General features: G+C 52.2%; 2 protein-coding genes across 2 annotated transcripts; one reads left to right on the forward strand and one right to left on the reverse strand.

Moving 5' to 3' along the window:
* Positions 1 to 79: 79 nt before the first annotated feature.
* On the reverse strand, positions 80 to 3,024 carry LAMTOR2 (late endosomal/lysosomal adaptor, MAPK and MTOR activator 2). The gene is made up of 4 exons (XM_024571005.4): positions 2,859 to 3,024; positions 2,400 to 2,562; positions 494 to 583; positions 80 to 275 (listed from the first exon to the last, which is right to left on the reverse strand). Exons 1-4 carry the CDS (start codon positions 2,924 to 2,926, stop codon positions 219 to 221), a joined length of 378 nt encoding a protein of 125 aa, XP_024426773.1. The 5' UTR covers positions 2,927 to 3,024; the 3' UTR covers positions 80 to 218.
* A 941-nt stretch (positions 3,025 to 3,965) lies between these two features.
* Positions 3,966 to 18,986, forward strand: UBQLN4 (ubiquilin 4). The gene is made up of 11 exons (XM_024574116.3): positions 3,966 to 4,173; positions 5,692 to 5,843; positions 6,235 to 6,452; positions 6,945 to 7,207; positions 8,824 to 8,982; positions 12,746 to 12,971; positions 14,045 to 14,184; positions 14,689 to 14,772; positions 14,927 to 15,042; positions 15,238 to 15,424; positions 17,174 to 18,986. Exons 1-11 carry the CDS (start codon positions 4,066 to 4,068, stop codon positions 17,324 to 17,326), a joined length of 1,806 nt encoding a protein of 601 aa, XP_024429884.2. The 5' UTR covers positions 3,966 to 4,065; the 3' UTR covers positions 17,327 to 18,986.

Raw genomic sequence — 18,986 nt, forward strand, 5'->3', positions numbered from 1 at the left:
AGGACGTGAAGAACCCTGTAAGCCATGCCTGCTCCTCCCCATCTCCTGACTCCTCCCAGCCAAGAAAGCAGTCAAGACATAAGTCAGAAGTAAAATTTATTCTTGGAAAAAAACAAAGTCCCACCCTGCCCCCACAGTCCAGGAAGGTTTCCTCAGGGGGCCTTGCCCCTCCAAATGGTCATCTCTCTCATCTGACCCCCTACTTCCGCCAGTGCCCATTACGATGCTGCTACTTGGGTGAGGGGCTCCTCCAGGTACTGCACCAAGGCCTGGGCCTGCGAGAAGGGAGGAGAAATCAATGCCACGCGTGGCCTGCCATGAGAGGGATCCCAAATCCAGGTCGACTCCCAATGCTGAGCACCCAGCCCCTAGCCCCACCAGAAGTGGACTGACTGACATAAGGACTCCAGGAAGGTGGTGGGGATGGGAGAGGACACAGTGAGGAAGAACAAAGGCCAGGCCTAGGGCTGTAGACGGGTGGGCACATACACACCTTTGCCTTGAGCATTCCGAAGCCAACAGTCTCCTTGGCATACATACACAGCAGAAGGTTGGCCACTCGAGTGATGGCTACACGGCCCTCCTGGTGGGGTGATATCATGGGATGGGATGTTCTGCTTGGCACCCTTAGCCCCTCTTTCTTCAAGGGGTCCTCTTGAGAGAGACTCTATCTTCTTTCCATGCCCTGGGCATGGCAGGAACTTCAACTGGGGGTGGGTGGCTGGGGCTGTGGCCACAGCCCTGGACACGGGACCCTATGCCCCAATTCCAGCCTCTGCACAGCTGCCTACTAACCAAGTTACCCTGGGAAATTCAACCTCCCAGAAACTCGGTTTCTCTTTCTGTGACCCATGTCTCACCCCAGTCGGTGTGGGTGTTAGTACACGGGAAGGAGTTTTGCATCTGCAAAGGGCTATCCTATGGGTGATGTTATTATGGGTTCACCCCAAAGACACTGTAAAGGGCTTGAGAGCAGTAACCCAACTATATTTCTCCTCTTTCCCCATGGTAATATTTTTCAAACTGCAGGTTTGACCTCACAATTACATCAGTTAAGAAGGTTGATCAATATTAAAAGAAAAAATAAAGAAATGAAGTACATCGCACATCATAAGGTTAGTACTGTTTCACGAAACTCGTTTTTGCAGGTGTACATGCGTCCTGGGTTCTGACTTAAAACGTATCTCCTATGGCTGGGCTGGGGTCGGAGGTTTGAAAGTTATTGCCCCACAGCACCAGCGCTAGGCTAGGTTCTCAGTAGGGAGTCATGAGTTGAACTGAAAGGCACCCTTGGTTGGGCAAGGGGTGAGAAAGTGGCAGGCAGCCGAGTTACAGTGGAAATCCTTCACTCTTGGGGCCTTTTCAGCTCGGTTCAGGAAACTTTCACCAGGCATCTAGCACGTGCGGGAAGGCGGTGCTGACCCCCTGCCTCTACAGACTCATCTCCCAACAACCTGTCCTATTCGCATGCCATGCTCCCCACTGCAGTCTTGTGGGTCATCGACCGGGCTCCCTCTGGCTTCAGGGCCTTTGCACGTGCTGTTCTAGCAAAAGTGTTTTCCCCCTAGACAGACACATGGCTTGCCACCTCTCTTCAAATCTGTGATGAAATATCAGCTTTTTGGTGAGACTTCCCTGGAACATGCTCCCCTCTATCTCACTTCATTACTTCATTGTTCTCCATAGGTCTTCAACACCTAATGTACTATGTTTTAAACTTGCATGTTGTATAAAACATATTTACAAACTTAGTTAATAAAACATACATGTTATGTACTTTAAAACACGTAAACTGTAAACTGCATTAGGTCTGCAGTTTTTGTCTGTTCTGTTTGCTATCCCCCCGTCCTGAGAACCCTGCAGAGACCTACATGTTGCATGAACAAAGGTGATTTTCAGCTTCTGTTCCCAAGAAGTTCAACCTAAGCGTCACTTCCCCTCTCTGGAACTAATTCTCCTTTCTCGGTGAAATGAAGGCATTAGGGAAGGGTCTGCAGACTGTCCCGAGTCTGTGAGTCAGTGAATCTGGGATGCCAATGCTTTGTGCGCACCTCACTCTACACTTCCCATTCTCTCTTCCATTTGATTTCACGACACTGTGAGGTGGGGAGGGGGCATTGGTTCCGCCCCAGAGCTCGGGTAAGGAAGCTCAGAGATTAAATGACTTAGGCAAGTTTCCACAGATGGTAAGTGGCTGGCTGAGACCAGAAGCCCAGGCAGATACCAGGCCCAGGGCGGCTTCCTCACTGCCACTTGATGCACAAGGTCCTGCCTATTATACATGCTGCTGGGGCCAACTCTTAGCAATCTTCCACAGATCCCAACCATCCAGGACGGGGTACAGTTCACCCCCTGGGGATCCCCTTAGGGGACAGAGGAAGTGGCTCCTCTCTCCATACCATGCAGTCCATCAGGATGAATTTGAGATTGTCTTCATTAAACGCTTGGTTCCCGTTTCGGTCGTAAGCGGCCCAGATGTTACTGGCGATGGCTGCGGTGACCCGGGCGTCGGTATCCCCGTAACCAGAGTAGGCCAGCAGAGATCCCTCGTTATTCAGCAGCCTGGCGAGGGACAGGGAGGAATAGTGACGTGCTCAGCAAGGGGAGTAAAAGGCTTGGGTCCCCAACGCAGCCCCACCACTGACGCTTCTAGAAAGCAAGGGTCTGGGTTGAGTGTGTCCTGGAACGTGACCCAAGCAACCAGCTCGTCAATTTCCCTTTTCCAGAGGGGCGCTCCACGCCCTTAGTCCCAGCGGCTGCCCCCTCCCTTTCCGGACATCCTTCCCCACCCCTCCCTCAGAGAGCCGCGCGCTTTCCCACTCCTGTGCTCGCCGCTCGGGTCCTCGGTCTGAACTCACAAGGTGCTCTGGACACCTCCAGTGTTGGCTTGGCTTAGCACCTGGGTCAACGCCTTCGGACGCAGCATGCCTGCGGCTCCTAACCCGGAGCTTTCCCACCCAGACCCTCGACCGGCCTCAGCTTGCAGCTCCGCTTGCAGCTCCGCCTGCAGCTTCCGGTACTGCCCAGATCCGGAGCTTCCTGGGAGTTGTAGTTTTCCCGGCCTCGCTTTGTGGTTCTGACTCAACCCCGCCCCACATGGGGGGGCCGCTGGGAATTGTAGTTCCTTGAGGCCTCGGAGGCACCTGGGAACTATAGTTTGCCTTTCCACTCAGACCAAGCAGTTGTGGCCCGGTGGCGGGGGGAGCGGAATAAAAGGACTGGAAGAACATTCCATTTATCCGGGGGAGGGAAAAGTTATCATGTCCGCTTAACAATCCACGATTCGGTGATTTTAAAAAATTCCTGTATTTGTCAGACACCCCTTTGGTTATCTTCAAAGCAATTTTCTACATTATGTGCAATTCTGTGTGATGGGATAGATGCTGTTGAGGAAATCAAAGCTCGGAAAGGCCACGCAGGCAAAAAACCCCGGGCTCTGGAACCGTACTTCCTAGATTTCATTCAGGTTACAACACTCGGGGGAGTGAAGTCAATCCTAGAGATGAAATTTTAGGTGGGCGTCCAGAAGTGGGAAAATTCAACCTTCAAGTGGGCAGAGGCCCCAGGCCTGGAAAAGATTTGGACCAGCTAGCTATCTCATGGAACGGCGAGAAAGCGGCGACACAGAGAGTTCTTTGTCCCGCAGCGGGAATGACCGGGGGAGGGGGCAGGGGCAGCTTTGGGCCGGAGGGGACGTCGGCTCCGCTCAGGCCCTCTCGGGTGGGCCCTGGTCTCCCGCGGGGAGCTCGTCCCCGCCCCACCAGTGAGCGACACGCCGCCCCTGCCCCCAGGGGCCATCACCCTGCGAGGTTCTGTCCCCCCTGCTGGACCTGGGGCTCAGCCCTGGGCGGGCTCCGCTGCAGTGGCCCCCCCAGTCCGCCCGGGGCGCTGTGGCTGCGGCTGGTTCAAAGGGGGTGGCGGAGTCTTGGGGAGGAGAGGGGAGGGCAGGGGAGGGGAGGGGAGAGGAGAGTGTTGGAGGCACCCTAGCCGAGTGGGGTCAGCCCGGCGGGCGGGGAGGAGGAGGAGCCGGGGCGGGCTGGCGGGCGGCCGGGTGGCGGTGGCGGCATGGCGGAGCCGAGCGGGGCCGAGACGAGGCCCCCCATTCGGGTCACCGTCAAGACCCCCAAAGACAAGGAGGAAATTGTGATCTGCGATCGAGCCTCGGTCAAGGAGGTAGTTCGGTGGGGGTGGGCGGGGAGGAGGGGTCCGCGAAGAGAGGGGTGGTCCTGGACGGTCGGGCGTAGGGGAGGGCCTGGGAGAGGAGGGTGGGGGCCCAGCTGGCACTCGGAGGAGCGGGAAGGAAGGAAAGGCGGGTAGGGGGCGTTCTGCGAGTGTAATCTGGGGGAGCTTGGCGCGTGTTGGGGAAATGAGGCCGGGGTTTGCCTTGTGGCCTGGATTGGGGGCGTGGTGGAGAGTGGGGTGGGGCCACTTTGCGCAGGGACGGGGAAAGGACCCTGGGTTTGAGGGGAGTGTGCGCCCCGGTTACCGGTCGGGGTTCGAGGCTTGAAGGCTGAGTGGGGGCCGGGCAAGGTTTTGAGCCGGGAGAGCGGGCGGGGGGCGCAGTGTAGAGCTCGCGGCGCCTAGGGTGCGCCTAGGAGAGAGCCGAGCTTACTCTGCCTCCGGGCGCTTTGGGGAGGATTTCTCTCTGCCCAGGTCCTTCTTGCTTTCAAGTCCAGGCGGTTCCTTTTGGTTCTCAGCCCCTCTGGGATTTACACAGTGTGCAGATGTTCAGTAAAATCGTATTGAATGAAGGAATATCGCCTATGTTAGTCACCCCCCAATGGTTGCTCCAGAATTTCACAAAGGCGGGGCTTAATATAGGCCTTCTGGTTGGAAGGGAGAATCTGGAAGCTGCCTTTGGTTAGCAAGTGCACTATTTTTACTTAGGTGTCTGTTTGGTTTGGTTTGGTTTGGTTCGATTTGGGGAGGGGTGATAGATTTGGGAGTCTAATTTCCCAAGCCAGATTTTAGTATCATCACTGGCCGCCCCCTCTGCCTCAATCTTATTAAATGATTTCATCCAGAATTTAAATCTGTTTCCCTGCAAAGTTGGATTTGAAATCAGTTCCAATTGAGAGGCAATGTTTTGGTTAAGAGTCTGGCCTTTGGTGTGTGAGTCCCGTCTACCGTGGCAAGTTACCTAATCACTTTGATCATCATTTTCTCTCATCTTTAAAATGGAAATAATAATTAATGCGTATTTTGTGAGACTTAGATTCTTAACTCATGAATAATCAGTGCCTTATAAATAACTGGGATCTCTGTGTTGCCGTTGTTACAAGCAGACTAGGAATAAAGAGGGGAGAGAAACTTGGGGTCTGAGAAGAGGAGGCTGAGGGAGTCAGGGCATGGATCTACGGCTATTCTAGGAACTGAGGTGGAGAGTGCTGCCCAGGCAGGACCCTTGCAGGGAACTGGGCAGAGGGACTGAAGAGGGAGGGACAGATAGCAGCAAGGGCTTCCTGGGGTGGGAGACCCTGGAGGAGAGTTGAAAGAAGAGCCTCTCACTGGTCCATCTCCTTGGTTAAGAAAGGAGCTGCTTATTGCAGCTGGAGGGATGGAGTCAAGACTGCAGAACGGACTTCCCACAACTAGAGATGGGAGCAAAAGAATGCCAAGGCTCTTAAAGAAGGGTCCCTGGTGGATGGAGTCCAGGCAACCTTTGCGGTGACCTCTGCCTCTTGATCACAGTTCAAAGAGGAAATCTCCCGGAGGTTTAAGGCTCAGCAGGATCAGCTGGTCCTGATCTTCGCAGGCAAGATCCTCAAGGATGGGGACACACTGAACCAGCATGGGATCAAAGATGGGCTCACTGTCCATCTGGTCATCAAGACCCCTCAGAAGTAAGTTTAGGAGAGGAGCAGGTCCAGCTTCTGATTGGATCACTTTTCCCCATCTGATACTTTCTAACCCATCACTTAACAGTGCCTAGAGGGCCTATGCCAAGGCCCAGCAAGGTGGCTCTTGGATGGGTTGCCAAGCAGGCTTATCATCCTCGCCTGCAAGGGGAGGGATCCTGGCATACATCTCCCAGAATGCCCTGAGGACAGATGATACTAGCTCCTCCTTCCCTCCATCTGGTTTTCTGACTACCCCCTAGCATCACCCCACCCCAGCTTCAGTGTTGCTTAGGATGTGGCCTGGGTTGGGGCAGTAGCTGCACGGCAAACACAGAGATGGTTATCTCCCCTCTTGAGTTCATGGTAAACTAGGATTTTCTTTCTCTGTCCTCAGGACTCAAGATCCGGCTGCTGCCACTGCTTCTTCCCCCTCCACTCCAGACCCTGCCTCAGCACCCTCCACCACGCCTGCTTCACCTGCCACCCCTGCCCAGCCCTCCACCTCTGGCAGTGCCACTTCAGATGCTGGCAGTGGAAGCCGGAGGAGCAGTGGGGGGGGTCCCTCCCCAGGGGCTGGGGAGGGCCCTCCCAATGCTACTGCATCCATACTCTGTAAGCCCTTAGGGAGAAGGGCACTGTCCTGTGTGGGACTGGGGATTGGTGGAGAGCCAAGAGAAGGGAGAAACATGGTTCCCACTCGTGGTCTGATGGGGATAGAGGACCCAGATCAGGGCTTCCCAGATAAGGGGAGCATGGGCTAATGTTAGAGTGAGGGGAGAGATGGGGCTGGAGATATGGGGAACCCTGGGTGAGGACAAAAGTGGCCAGGCGGGGAGTATTGATTTACCCATTCGACAGGACATCAGTGGTTGCCCTCTCTGTGCTCAGGACTGTGCCCTGCTCCCAGCCTCTGCCGCCAAAGAGGGCTCAGTCTAGCAGGCTGACATCTCTCCCAACAGTGGATCAGGGCTGGGGCTGCGGGAATGACTGGAAAAGGGAGATGCAAGAAGCACAGGGGCCCATCCTGGAGACCTGAACTCAGTGGCTCTGACCAGGTGGGGAAGGGCTCCTGTGGCAGACTGTGACTCTGCCCCCTCCCCGCAGCTGGCTTTGGGGGCATCCTAGGCCTGGGCAGCCTGGGTCTGGGCTCCGCCAACTTCATGGAGCTGCAGCAACAGATGCAGAGGCAGCTGATGTCCAATCCTGAGATGCTGTCGCAGATCATGGAGAACCCACTGGTCCAAGACATGATGTCTAACCCTGACCTGATGCGCCACATGATCATGGCCAACCCCCAGATGCAGCAGCTGATGGAGCGGAACCCTGAGATCAGCCACATGCTCAACAACCCTGAGCTCATGAGGCAGGTGGGTACAAGAGAGGTTGGGGCAAGAGTGTGGGAGGCACCTGGCACCCAGCCATGCCTGCCTGGCCTTTCCTCACCTTGTCCTACCTTGATTTGCTCATTCGTTTGTGTAGCAGCCATGTTTTGCACACTTGGGATACATAGTATCCCATCTGATGAAAAGATACAGGCCTAGCTTTCCAGGAACTCCTTGTGTTGAAGGGAAATGGGATAAGAAGGCAGGCAATTATAATACAGTGTGATCAGTGCTATCATAGAGATAGTCACAGAATCCCCCAGCAGCACCGAGAGTAGGTCTTGACCCTACCCTGGGGCTCCAAGGAGGCTTCCTAGAGGGAAAAAAACCAAGCTGGGACCCAAGGGAGGAAGAATGAGTAAAAAGGAAGAGTTAGTGTAGGGTCGAGGGATAGCGAGTGCAAAGGCCTGGCAGTAAGAGATAGTAGGGTGCTCGGGGAGCATCATGGCTGGGCTGGGTCAGGCGGGTAAGGGAGACCCAGGCGAGGCAGTTTTGTGTTTGTCTTGGGAGCTCTGTCTCATGGCCCAGTCCACCAGGGGACGAGGAAAGACAGCCTCAGCAGACCTGTGGGCACCAGTGCTGGACTCAGCAGAAGATAAGTCCCATTAGGGCAAGGGTTTGCAGTTGTTTCGTTTACTGTCTAGACTATTGTGTGGTATAGAGTCACTCAGTAAATACTTACTGAATGACTGGATTATGGAATGAGATGAGAGTTGTGTCTTAGACATAAGGGTATCTAAGAAGATGCAAGTGTGGAGCAAATTTGAGGAGAAGGACAGGGAAGGCGTTGAATGGGAACGAGAAGTAGCCATACTAATTTTCTCTATCACGTACTGCTGTCCCCTGGAGTTGGCACAGGCCTCCTCTTATTGAGAGTGAGCCATTGGCTCTAAAGAGAAAACCCTCATCATGTTTTTCAAATTTAGGCGAAAGTCCTGGGGATGAGGGATAGAGGGTGTTGGTAACATTGTCCCTTCCCTTATCAACGTGTCATTTACCAGGAAGCACAGGACGGTGTCAGTCAGACAGACTAACCTGGCCTTGAAACCTGGCTCCATCACTAATTCCGTCACTAATTCCCACTGTCTCCAGGCAGTGAGTCTGAGCCTATTTTCTCATCTGCAAAATAGGGACAGAAATACCTACCTGAGACTACTATTGTGGGGGATAAGTGACTTGAATTCTGTAAATTATTGAATCCGGTGCCTGTACGTAGTAGGTGCTCAGTAAATGTTAACTTTCTCTTCTGCCTCCTCTCCTTTCTCATGTTCATTCTTACTTGATTTTCTTGTGCTCCCTGATCACCGATACTTCCCTGGACCCCCTGAGCCTGAAGGAGGGAAGCTGTTGCCCGCACCGCTTGTGGGATCGTAGTACCTCACTAGAAAAAGGCAACCAGAATGAATGCCCACGGGGAAAAAGGGTTGGAGCTTCCAGTACAGGAAGGAAGTCTAGTTTGCCCTTCTCTCCACCACTGTGGGGCAGATTGTGGGCTCCGGACCCTGGTCCTGATTCAGGCCTCCCCCTCGGGCCCACCCTTTGCCAGGCTTGGTGCTCCCCTGGTTCCAGGGCCCATTCTTTCTCTCTCCCTTCTCTACCAGACGATGGAGCTTGCTCGGAATCCAGCCATGATGCAGGAGATGATGCGGAATCAGGACCGAGCCCTCAGCAACCTGGAGAGCATCCCCGGAGGGTATAATGCTCTCCGCCGCATGTACACAGACATCCAGGAGCCCATGTTCAGTGCGGCTCGGGAACAGGTGGGGCCTGGGGTAGGGGCAGTGGGTGGGGGCTGCCTGGGCCCGAGATTCCCTACCTCCAGACCCAGGCAAGCCTGGGGTGCTGTCTGCTCCTCTTTCCTTCCCCAGCCCCATCCCCTCCCCCTGAGGGTGGGCCTTGGTTTCAAAGTGGTTCTCATAATGCATAGCCAGGGACGGTCCCACTTGTCATGGGACTGAGGCACTAAGGCAGATGGTAGTGAAGTTCCCCAGGAAAGTGGATGAGGAGTGGAGTCCACGGGATTTGACTTTGCTCTGACAGACTTCTTGCACCAGGAGCTCAAAGGTGGTAGGGCAGGCCTGGGGTCAAGTAGCTGATCCCAGCAGTGTCTCAGGCGCCGTCCGTAGATCACCTGAGACTTGTTAGTGCTGAGATCCCTAGGCCCCACCTTTGAGCTACTTATTGACTCGGTCTCTGGAGTCAGCCTCTGGGAATATGTACTTTTAAAAATGCTTTATGATCTCTTTCCAAATATACAAGGAACATAGATAAAAACAGCATCTGTTGTATCTAAGTTGCCCTAACATGTTGCCATATATAGTTTCAGTGCCTTTTTTTTTTTAAAGGTTAATTTACATTAAATACATTGCACATTTACATGTTTCAAAAATCCAAATGTAAATAAAGTAAACAAAAGGGTATTTTAAAAGTGTGGGAGGGAATAGAAGCTCAATAAATTATGCATAAGACATCCCTCTATTTTCTTCCACTCACCTCTTTTCTACTCCAAGTTAAAGAATGTTGTTAATATTTTGTATATTTTCCTAGACATATTTAATATTTGCAAATAAGACATTACAGATAGAACAGCAGCCCTCACTTAGCCCCCCCGTCTTACCGTCTTAGGCTTGCTTTCCTTCCCCAGAGCTAACTGCTGCTCCGAAGTTGGCGTTTTCCATTTTGCTTCTCTTATTACCTATGTAGGCATCCGTAAATAATCTATAGTTTTGTTTTGCATATTTTTCAGCCTTATAGAAGTGGTATCATGCTGTTCATATAAGCTTAAATTTGCTTTTTAAACATTTTTTTAAATCTTTATTGTATTTTTTTCCCATTACCATTTAGTCCCCTTATACTTTTTAAACATTTAAAAAATGTTTTATTGAAGGATAATATATAGTGATAGAAAAGTACGTAAATGTACAGCTCAATGGACTTTCACAAACGGAACACGCTCCCCCAACCGGTGCTCAGGTGGGAGGGTGAGATCTCTTGCTATTTTTAACTTTTAGAAAGGGAAAAAAATACTGGATCCTGAGTGGCCCGTGATGTCCCAGCGGATTCCTTATTCACGCTGCTTCCGTCCCGCACCAGGGGTCCACAAATGAGTGTGTCTTGCCGACCCTGCTCCTGGCGCACCCGCCTGGTTTTCTGTCCCCGTGGTGACACCACGTTGTCTCACTGACGCCTGGGCGGCTAGTGGAGTGAATGCCCCACCCTCCCTGTAACACCTTGGTTATTTGGGGCATTGCTCTTTTGAATATTAGAAACTGCTTGTAGGGATCAAGTATGACTTTTTGAAGGGATTTACTTGTTTATTTTAAATTTTACTTAAGTATTTAATTGAAAATGTATATCAAAGTAACACTTTCACCTAGTTGAAAACATCAGGGTGGGGAGAGAGGGTTATAAGAAAGAAGCACATCAGCAGACTCCGATGCGCACTGAGGTGTGAGAGCCACCGGGTTGGCGAAGAGAAAACAGCATTTGGCGCCAGCAGACCTGTCCCACCATTTTCTAGTGATGTGATTTTAAGTGCATTTCCTAACCTTTCTAAAACCTTAGCTGCCTCATTTTCAAAATGGAGGCAATATATTACATTAGTGGCTCTCAGTCATTTTGGTCTTAGGGCCCCTTGATACCCTGAAAAATTATTGAGGATCCCAAACAGCTTTTGTTTTTGTGGGTCAGATCTATTGATATTCACTATACCTGAAATTAAAACTAAAAAATTACAAAATACATTTACTAATTCTTTTAAAAATAACAATAAATTCATTCTCCATTGACATAAATAGCACATTCTTTTGAAAATAACTTCGTTTTCCAAAACAAAACTTTAGAGGAATGAGTGGCCTTGTTTTACATTTTCGTGGATCTCTGTAATGTCCGCCTGCGAGACGGCTGGAGCCTCAGGTCTGCTTCTGTGTTCAGTCTGCTACGGTGCACTCAGTGTCACACGTTACGTATGTGGCCTGTGGAAAACTTCACTCAATACTCGTGAGAAAGTGAAAGTGGAAGAAAGCAAATCATGTCTTAGAATTATGAACATAGTTTTGAACCTCGCAGGGGCCCTAGGACCACACTTTGAGAACTGTCGTGTTGGAGGGATGTTCTAAACATTACAGTAAGTGTAGCAGGCACATGGTAGATGCTCGGTAAATGGCAGCTGTTATCACAATAGGGAGTTCAGCAAAAGAGATTCAGTCCTTAGGGTGTACCAAGGAGAACGAGGTAGGGCCCAGAACGAGGCGGGCTTGGGTGCCAGGCAAGTTGCCAGAACAGGAAATCTCAAACAGGGGCGGAGACTGACACCGGCATGTGCAAACCCTGGCCGGCAAGCCCCGTTACCTAAACTGGCGTCTGGTACGGTGAAGGAACCACAGCTGGAGCAGGTCCTTGGGCAGCCTCGTCCCCATGGCCAACCTGTTGTTCATTCTTTTTATTTATTGAATTTAGAGAGAGAGAGCAACATCAATTTGTCGTTCCACTTATTTACGCATTGTTGATTCTTGTATGTGCCCTGACTGGGGACTGAACCTGTAACCTCGGCACACGGGGATAACTCTCTAACCAACTGCGCTACCGGCTGGAGCCGGGGCCCACTTTGAGAAAACAGTGAAAGTAACTGGATGTGAAATCACATGATGGGGAGGGACTAAGCTTCTCAGAGACCTGCTTAGTCAGAGCTGCCTAGGAACTAGGAACTCGGGAGAGGCTGAGCAAGGAGAATAGGGTCTGGGACTTCTTCAGCAAGCACGTCTCTTGGACAGAGCTCTTTTCTGGGTGCTGGTGGGTCCAGAGGGAGGAGATTCCGGTGCTCCCTGGGGCAGCACACCATATGATGGGTCTCTGAGATAACCCTGAGTGACACAGTGGGAACCTGGTGCTAAGGGGGACTGTTTAGCTGCAGCAGCCTCTCTGAAGAGGTAGGCAGGGGAATGGGGGGGGGAGGAGGAGATAGAAGACCTGGGGAGGACCTGCCACCCAGGATGTGCTCCATTGTGGTAGGCCTGGAGGGACAGAACCCACTTAGGAGACTGAGGCTGTGAGGGAGAGGCCTCTGAGGAGTTAGTGGTAGGCTCAGGTGGTTGGAAAAGGTGAGGCTAGAGGCAAATCGGCATTAAGAGTCAGAACAGTGTGCGAAGGTGAGTCCAACGCCTCTGCACATGAAGAGCTGAGGAATACCGTTATCTTTCCGCACACCGGGAACGGCGTGTAGAGGACCGTGGAACACAGAGGGAGCGAGAGACCAGATGTTAAGAGCCACCAGGATAGATGGGAAGTTTCCAGTTACCTGAGGGGTTCAGTTATCCAGTCACTAGCGTCTGTCAGCTCCCACCCTGCAGAATCAGGGAGGAGCTGCCCATTGTGGGGCTAAAAATTGAGCTGAGGACTTCTAAGGTCTTAGATCTCTCTCCCTTTCCTGGGGAAGGGGAGGCTACTAGATGAGAGGAAGAAAGGGCATAGCCCTTATCCCCGATTTGTTTCAGTCCTTAACCCAAAACCTTTCCCTCCTCCCAGTTTGGCAACAATCCCTTCTCTTCCCTGGCCGGGAACTCCGACAGCTCGTCTTCCCAGCCTCTGCGGACTGAGAATCGAGAGCCCCTCCCTAACCCCTGGAGCCCCTCGCCCCCCACCTCCCAGGCCCCCGGGTCCGGTGGGGAGGGCACCGGAGGATCGGGGACCAGCCAGGTGCACCCGACAGTCTCGAACCCCTTTGGGATCAATGCGGCTAGCCTGGGGTCAGGTATGTCCTAGGATGGAAGGAGCTTAGTGGGGTCACCAGGGCGTTCCCTCTGGCCCAGGACTGAATGGGGTTCCTATTGTTCCAGAATATTAAAGACAGAGGTGAGACTGTAGAAGCCACAGAGGGGCCTCTGCAGCCTGAGGTATTAGCTCCACCCCTCAGAGGGTTCAGGGTTGTCTGCCCCTGCCCTGCTGTCGCTCTGAGTGGTCTAATAATGGCTCATGAATAAACCAGGCCCCACCTTCTAAGCTCTTTCAGCAAGGGTGAGGCACCCAGGGTAAATGGGTCAGCTGGGGGTGGGGGTGTGGGAGAGGAGCCAGGGCAGGCCTGGGACAGACAGACGTGAGGCTGGGGAAGAGGGAGGCGCAGAGCTGCCGTGCACACAGGTGCAGGTTATGGACTGCATGACCCTGGGTGCCCCACTTACCTGGACTCTGACTGTACCTGTGGCCCTGGGCATGGCTTTAGTAGATGCCCTGATTTCTCTGTGCCCTGGGGGACATCTTGATTGGGAAAGTCCCTTCCCTTCTATGTGCTTCAGTTCCCTTATTTATAAAATAAGGGACTTGAACCTGACCATGGTTTTAAAAGGGTGCTTCTGAGTCCTGGGGGGTCTGGGCCTTCTCTAGGATGAGGAAGGACCAATGGTGAGAGGCTCCAGGCTTCCCGCCCAGCTCATTGACATGCTTGGGTTTTACACAAGATTGGGTTTGAGGGAAGGGTCTCTGCTGCCAAGACAAGTTTGAAAGCCATTGATTTAGGTGATCTTTAGTCACATCCTGTCCAGTTCTGACACTGTCTGAGCTTGTGGAAGCAACAGTCCAGAGAGGCATGAATCAGACCCAGTTTCCATCTGACTTGCTCTCAGCAGAGTAGTTGGGAAGGGGGCCAGGCCAAAGCAGGAGTCAGGAGAGACTTGGACCGTGCCCCAGTACCTGGGTGCCCGTGCTACTGTTGCCTTTCTGAGTTTTGTAACCACTCGGTGTCTGAACTAAGGTAGATTGATGTGAGGCATTTGGTTTCCATCTGGACCCCTTTTCTCCTGTTTGGTTGCTTTCTTCTCCTTGCCTTAGGGATGTTCAACAGCCCGGAAATGCAGGCCCTGCTCCAGCAGATCTCAGAGAACCCCCAACTGATGCAGAATGTAATCTCCGCCCCCTACATGCGCAGCATGATGCAGACGCTTGCCCAGAACCCTGACTTTGCCGCTCAGGTACGGAGCTGGTCCCCTGGCAGTGCACTGGGGGCAGTTCGTTGTGGTCAAAACACTGGAGCCGGACTGCCTGGGTTTGTATCTGAATCTTCGTGACTTCCTAGCTGTGGAAGTTAAGCAAGTAGTTTAACCTCCTAGTTTCCTCATCTGTAAACTGGTAGTAACCATAGTTCCACATAGACTTGTGAGGATTAAATGAGATAATGTGTATAAAGTGCTTTGAACTTGGCATGGCACATCCTAGGCACTGTGTACTTGGGAATGTTAGCTCTCGTCATCATCAGACCCAGGGCTGAGCAGCCTGGCTTATGATACCCATCATTGCCCAGAGTATAGTTCCATTTCCTCTCGCTGTCCCACTTAGGCCTTCAGGATACTTTAAAATCCTTGGAAAAGCTGGCCAGATTTCCTGAAGTGGTAGGGGTGCCGAGGGAGACTGAGGCTGTGGGGGAATTCTTAGGGTGGGTTGGCCCAGGCCTCCCCCTACTACCTTGACCCTGGCAGATGATGGTGAATGTGCCGCTCTTCGCGGGGAACCCCCAGCTTCAGGAGCAGCTCCGCCTGCAGCTCCCTGTCTTCCTGCAGCAGGTGAGTAGAATAGAGGGGTAGAGGCTGAGGGCAAAGGTTGGACCCTGAAGCCCAAGGGGTGGAACGTAAGGGAGCTTGGCTCCAGACTTGGGGTTCAGGCTGCCTCCCGTCTACTGCCACCTCCCGTTGCCTTTCTCTGTTCGTTTCCCACCAGATGCAGAACCCGGAGTCGCTCTCCATCCTTACCAATCCCCGCGCCATGCAGGCGCTGCTGCAGATCCAGCAGGGCTTGCAGACCTTGCAGACTGAGGCCCCTGGGCTGATACCGAGGTGAGGGTGGGGGGCAGGTGGGCAGCAAGGTTTGGTTACTTCTCCCCTCAACCCCTCCCTCTGCCACTGTGAGCAGCCATCCTGTCTCTTAGGGTCTGTTTTCCTGTTTCCTTCAACTGCTTTTCCTTCTAGATCTCACCTGCCCATCCCTTTCTCAAAGGCCATCCCCCACCTTTTGGTCTCTCTTGTTTGCAGCCTTGGCTCTTTCGGGATGCCCCGGACCCCCGCACCCTCAGCAGGCAGCAACTCCGGGCCTGCGCCCGAAGCCCCCACCTCCTCACCAGCCCCACCAGCCACTTCTTCTCCAACTGGGGCCTCTAGTGCTCAGCAGCAGCTCATGCAGCAGATGATCCAGCTTTTAGCAGGAAGTGGAAGCTCACAGGTACATGGGGCAGCGGGGCTAGTGCTGGAGCCACCATTTCCATCCTGTGGTATCAAGGGTCACAGTAGAGTGGAGACAGCAAAGCAGGCTTTGGTGTCGGCCAGACCTGGCTTTAGACCCTGGTCTCCCACTTTCTAGCCTCAGGCAAGTTACTGATCTTCCCTAAATTCAGTTTCCACAGCTATAAAATGGAGATGAGAATAGTGATATCACTTACCATGTGCTAGGTGCTAAGTGTCTCATTTACTTTAGTCTTTCCAACAGCCTTGTGAGGAAGCTGTTATTATATTTCTGTTACAAAAGGGGGAAACTGAAGTCCAGAGAGAGTAAGTGGCATGCTTAGTCAAAAGCTATTAAGTAATGCAGCCAAGATTCAAACCAAGCATGGCATGCTGGCTCCAGGGTTCACACTTTAACTGCTGTTATGCCTACCACTTCTGCTTATATCATGGGATCCTTTTGATAGTTAAAGCACCCTCCATCTCTGAGACCTGAGAGGAGGATTATGGGAGGTGAGGTAACTAAAGCCCTGGGCTGCAAAGTCAAGGCTAGGGGTTTAGGGGGGTGCAGGGTTGGGGTAGTGGGGAAGACCTTGGGTGAGCCCCTTAACCTTTGTGACTCGTCTGGGAAAGGCCTGTAACAGATATGTGAGTATGCACAGCTCTGTGCAAGAGCTGAACCAAGTGATCCCCAAGGTTCAGCCCCCCTGACATTGTGTGCATGGCGTGGAGCCCTGTGTGGGCCTTTTGTGCCATGGCAGGGGGTCTCTGTGACCCTTGAGGGGTCCTTTCCTTCTCTTTCTTCCTGTCAACAGCCAGGTGTCCTGTGACTGCTGGGCTCCTTTCAGCTCTGAGAGTCTTCTGTTCATGACCTAGGCTAGTGCTTCTTTAAGAAAAGGCATACAACTGTAATTGAATAACAATAAAAATTAAAAAAAATATCTGAACATTAAAAAAAAACATTAGAGTCACACATGTGTGATATGGTAAAATTGTTAAATTTCTTTATTAAAATTGTTTTCAGTAAAAAAAAAAAAAGAAAGAAAGAGGGAGAGAAACATCGATCAGTTGCCTCTCTCACGCCCCCAGCTGGGTACCTGGTCCACAACCCAGGCATGTGCCCTAACCAGGGATCGAACTGGCGACCTTTCGGTTCGCAGGCTGGCGCTCAATCCACTGAGCCACACCAGCCAGGGCAAGGTCAGTGCTTCCTAAGCATCCCTTGGGAGAATACTTCCAGGAGATGTTTATAGGATTGTCAAATATGAAAAGCCTTCTCTTTGTAAATAACGGCTGGTTAGCTGGTTGGTTGGTTGGTTAAAATTAAACAGGTTCTTTCGTTCTTGGGCCACTGTCTGGCCTGTAATGTGGCTGGATGTGTGACGATGGCCAGGGGTGGGGTGCAGAGTGGTGTTTAGCATGCATCTTACTGATCACAGAGCATTTGGCAGTTTTGAGTACCTGTTAACATCTCCAGATTGTTGCTGGAAAGCAGTTAGGAATATAGACTGACCAAACCCTATCTTTTACTTTGAAATTTTAAGAAAGACACCCCTGACTTATTATTGCATAGTCGTTTAGTGACTTGGGGCCCAAGCTCCTTGGTCCCCATTTGCAGCTCACCCCACCCTGCTCCATGGGTTGACTCTGAGGATGTTGGAGAAGATCTACAGATTGTCTGCTCTCCATTGTAAACCCCCAGCTTCTGAAGCTGGTCCTCTGCCCACTTCACAAGGCCTGTCCTCTGTAGGTGCAGACGCCGGAAGTGAGATTCCAGCAGCAGCTAGAGCAGCTCAACGCCATGGGCTTCATCAACCGCGAGGCTAACCTGCAGGCCCTGATTGCCACAGGCGGGGACATCAATGCGGCTATCGAGAGACTCCTGGGCTCTCAACTCTCCTAATCCTGTGGCTCTTGCCTCCTGCTTCTCCCTTCCCTGGATGCCAGCCTTTGGTTCCTGCCAGCTCCTTCCCTCTGCAGCTTGTCATCCTTTCTGTCTTCTCCTTGTCCTCTCCAGGCAGCAGGGTGGCTTTAGAGGTGTGGACCCCAACCCTGTAGCTCTGTCTGAGAATTTTGGTTCTACTTCTGCATCTCTTATAGAATCTTCACTGGTCCTGCTTGAGCAGAACTATTTGAATGGTTTTCACAGTTTTGTTGATTGGCCCCACAACCACCTTTGCAGTCTTCAAACTTCTCAGTGGCTGTGCAGAGCGGAAGGCTCTGGCTCATTGGAACAGGGTCTTTTATCTGTGCTGCTAGGGTTTTGCTTGTCTTATGTTTTCTTTTGGTAACTCTCTTCCTTCTTTCTTTCCCCAACCCCTCTCACCTCCAGCCTAACCAATGGCAGAACTTCATACTCTGAAGGAGGGGCAAGTGAAGCAGGCTGGGATTTTCCACCTCACCCCCTAGTCTGGTCACTTCACCCAGCACTTTTTAATGGGGGTTGTTGGGACTGCCAGGGGGAGGAAGATGCCTCTTCTCCCTGTCTGCAGGAGGAGATGAGACACAGCCCTCTGAACCAGGAATTAACGAGCCCTGGATCAGCCCAAAGGAGACTGGTGCAGAGGAGGAGGGCATGAGATTTCTGGAGGAAGGGAATGGGCAAAACAGCCTGAGTGAAAGGCTTAGAATTTGGAATGGATGGTTAGGGGGTGGAGCACTAATTGCTCTTTTAGTTAAGAGAGTCCAGGCTCGGGCCTGGCAGAGGAGACGTAGACATGCTAACAGAACTCGAGCGAAAGGGGCTCAATGAAGCTAAGCATTATGGTTCACAAGGGGCCATATTGGCCCCATTTCCTCAAACACACGTGCTTATGTACTCACTCACTCACTCACACATTTCCATGAACTTAGGACTGCCTGTATCCCCAAGTTCCAGTGATTTGAGCCCCCTCAAATGACGTGAAGTGGTTTGGGGTCTGTCTCAGCAGTGGCTGTATGTGTGGGTGGGTGCATGTGGGTTGAGTGGAAGGGTGGATTCTTTGTGAATTTCTGGTTCAGAGCTCCCACCACCAGGGAAGTAGGCAGAAGGGCTAGTCTGGGGCAGGAATACGTACAGCCCGGGGAGCTAGGTCCCTTGGGCCTCTGGATGTTGGGTTACCCATGGGTAGTGCAGGTACCTCTTCTGAAGCTGCCAGGGCTGTGACAGGCAGCCCTACAACCCTCTCCTTATGCTTTCAGGGAATGGTAGAGGGGTCTTTCCCTCCAGAGCCCCTGGCCTTGGCATCCTAGCCCCTGCCCTTTGAGTTCTTCACTATTTCCCTCCAGGCCAGAAAGTTCCATTTGAGGAAGGAAAGGAGAGGGTGGCAATGCTGCCCTTGATCTGGAAGTGGACGTTACTCGATTGGAGCGCGGAGGAGGCTCCTGTCGCCTCTCATCTCTGCTGCTTCGCCCAGCTGCTTGGAGGACTCCTGGCTGAGAATACGGGGGCATGAGAGACAGATTTTTCTCCAAGTAGGAAAGGGTCCTAAGCAATCTAGAGAGGATGTCTGGTGTCTTCCCTCCATCCTTCCCTCGGGCCCCACATTGGCCTTTGTAAATAAATGGTGTGGTCTTTGTTGTGA

This window comes from Desmodus rotundus, chromosome 12 (assembly GCF_022682495.2).
Source record: "Desmodus rotundus isolate HL8 chromosome 12, HLdesRot8A.1, whole genome shotgun sequence".
Taxonomy (NCBI): Eukaryota; Metazoa; Chordata; class Mammalia; order Chiroptera; family Phyllostomidae; genus Desmodus; species Desmodus rotundus.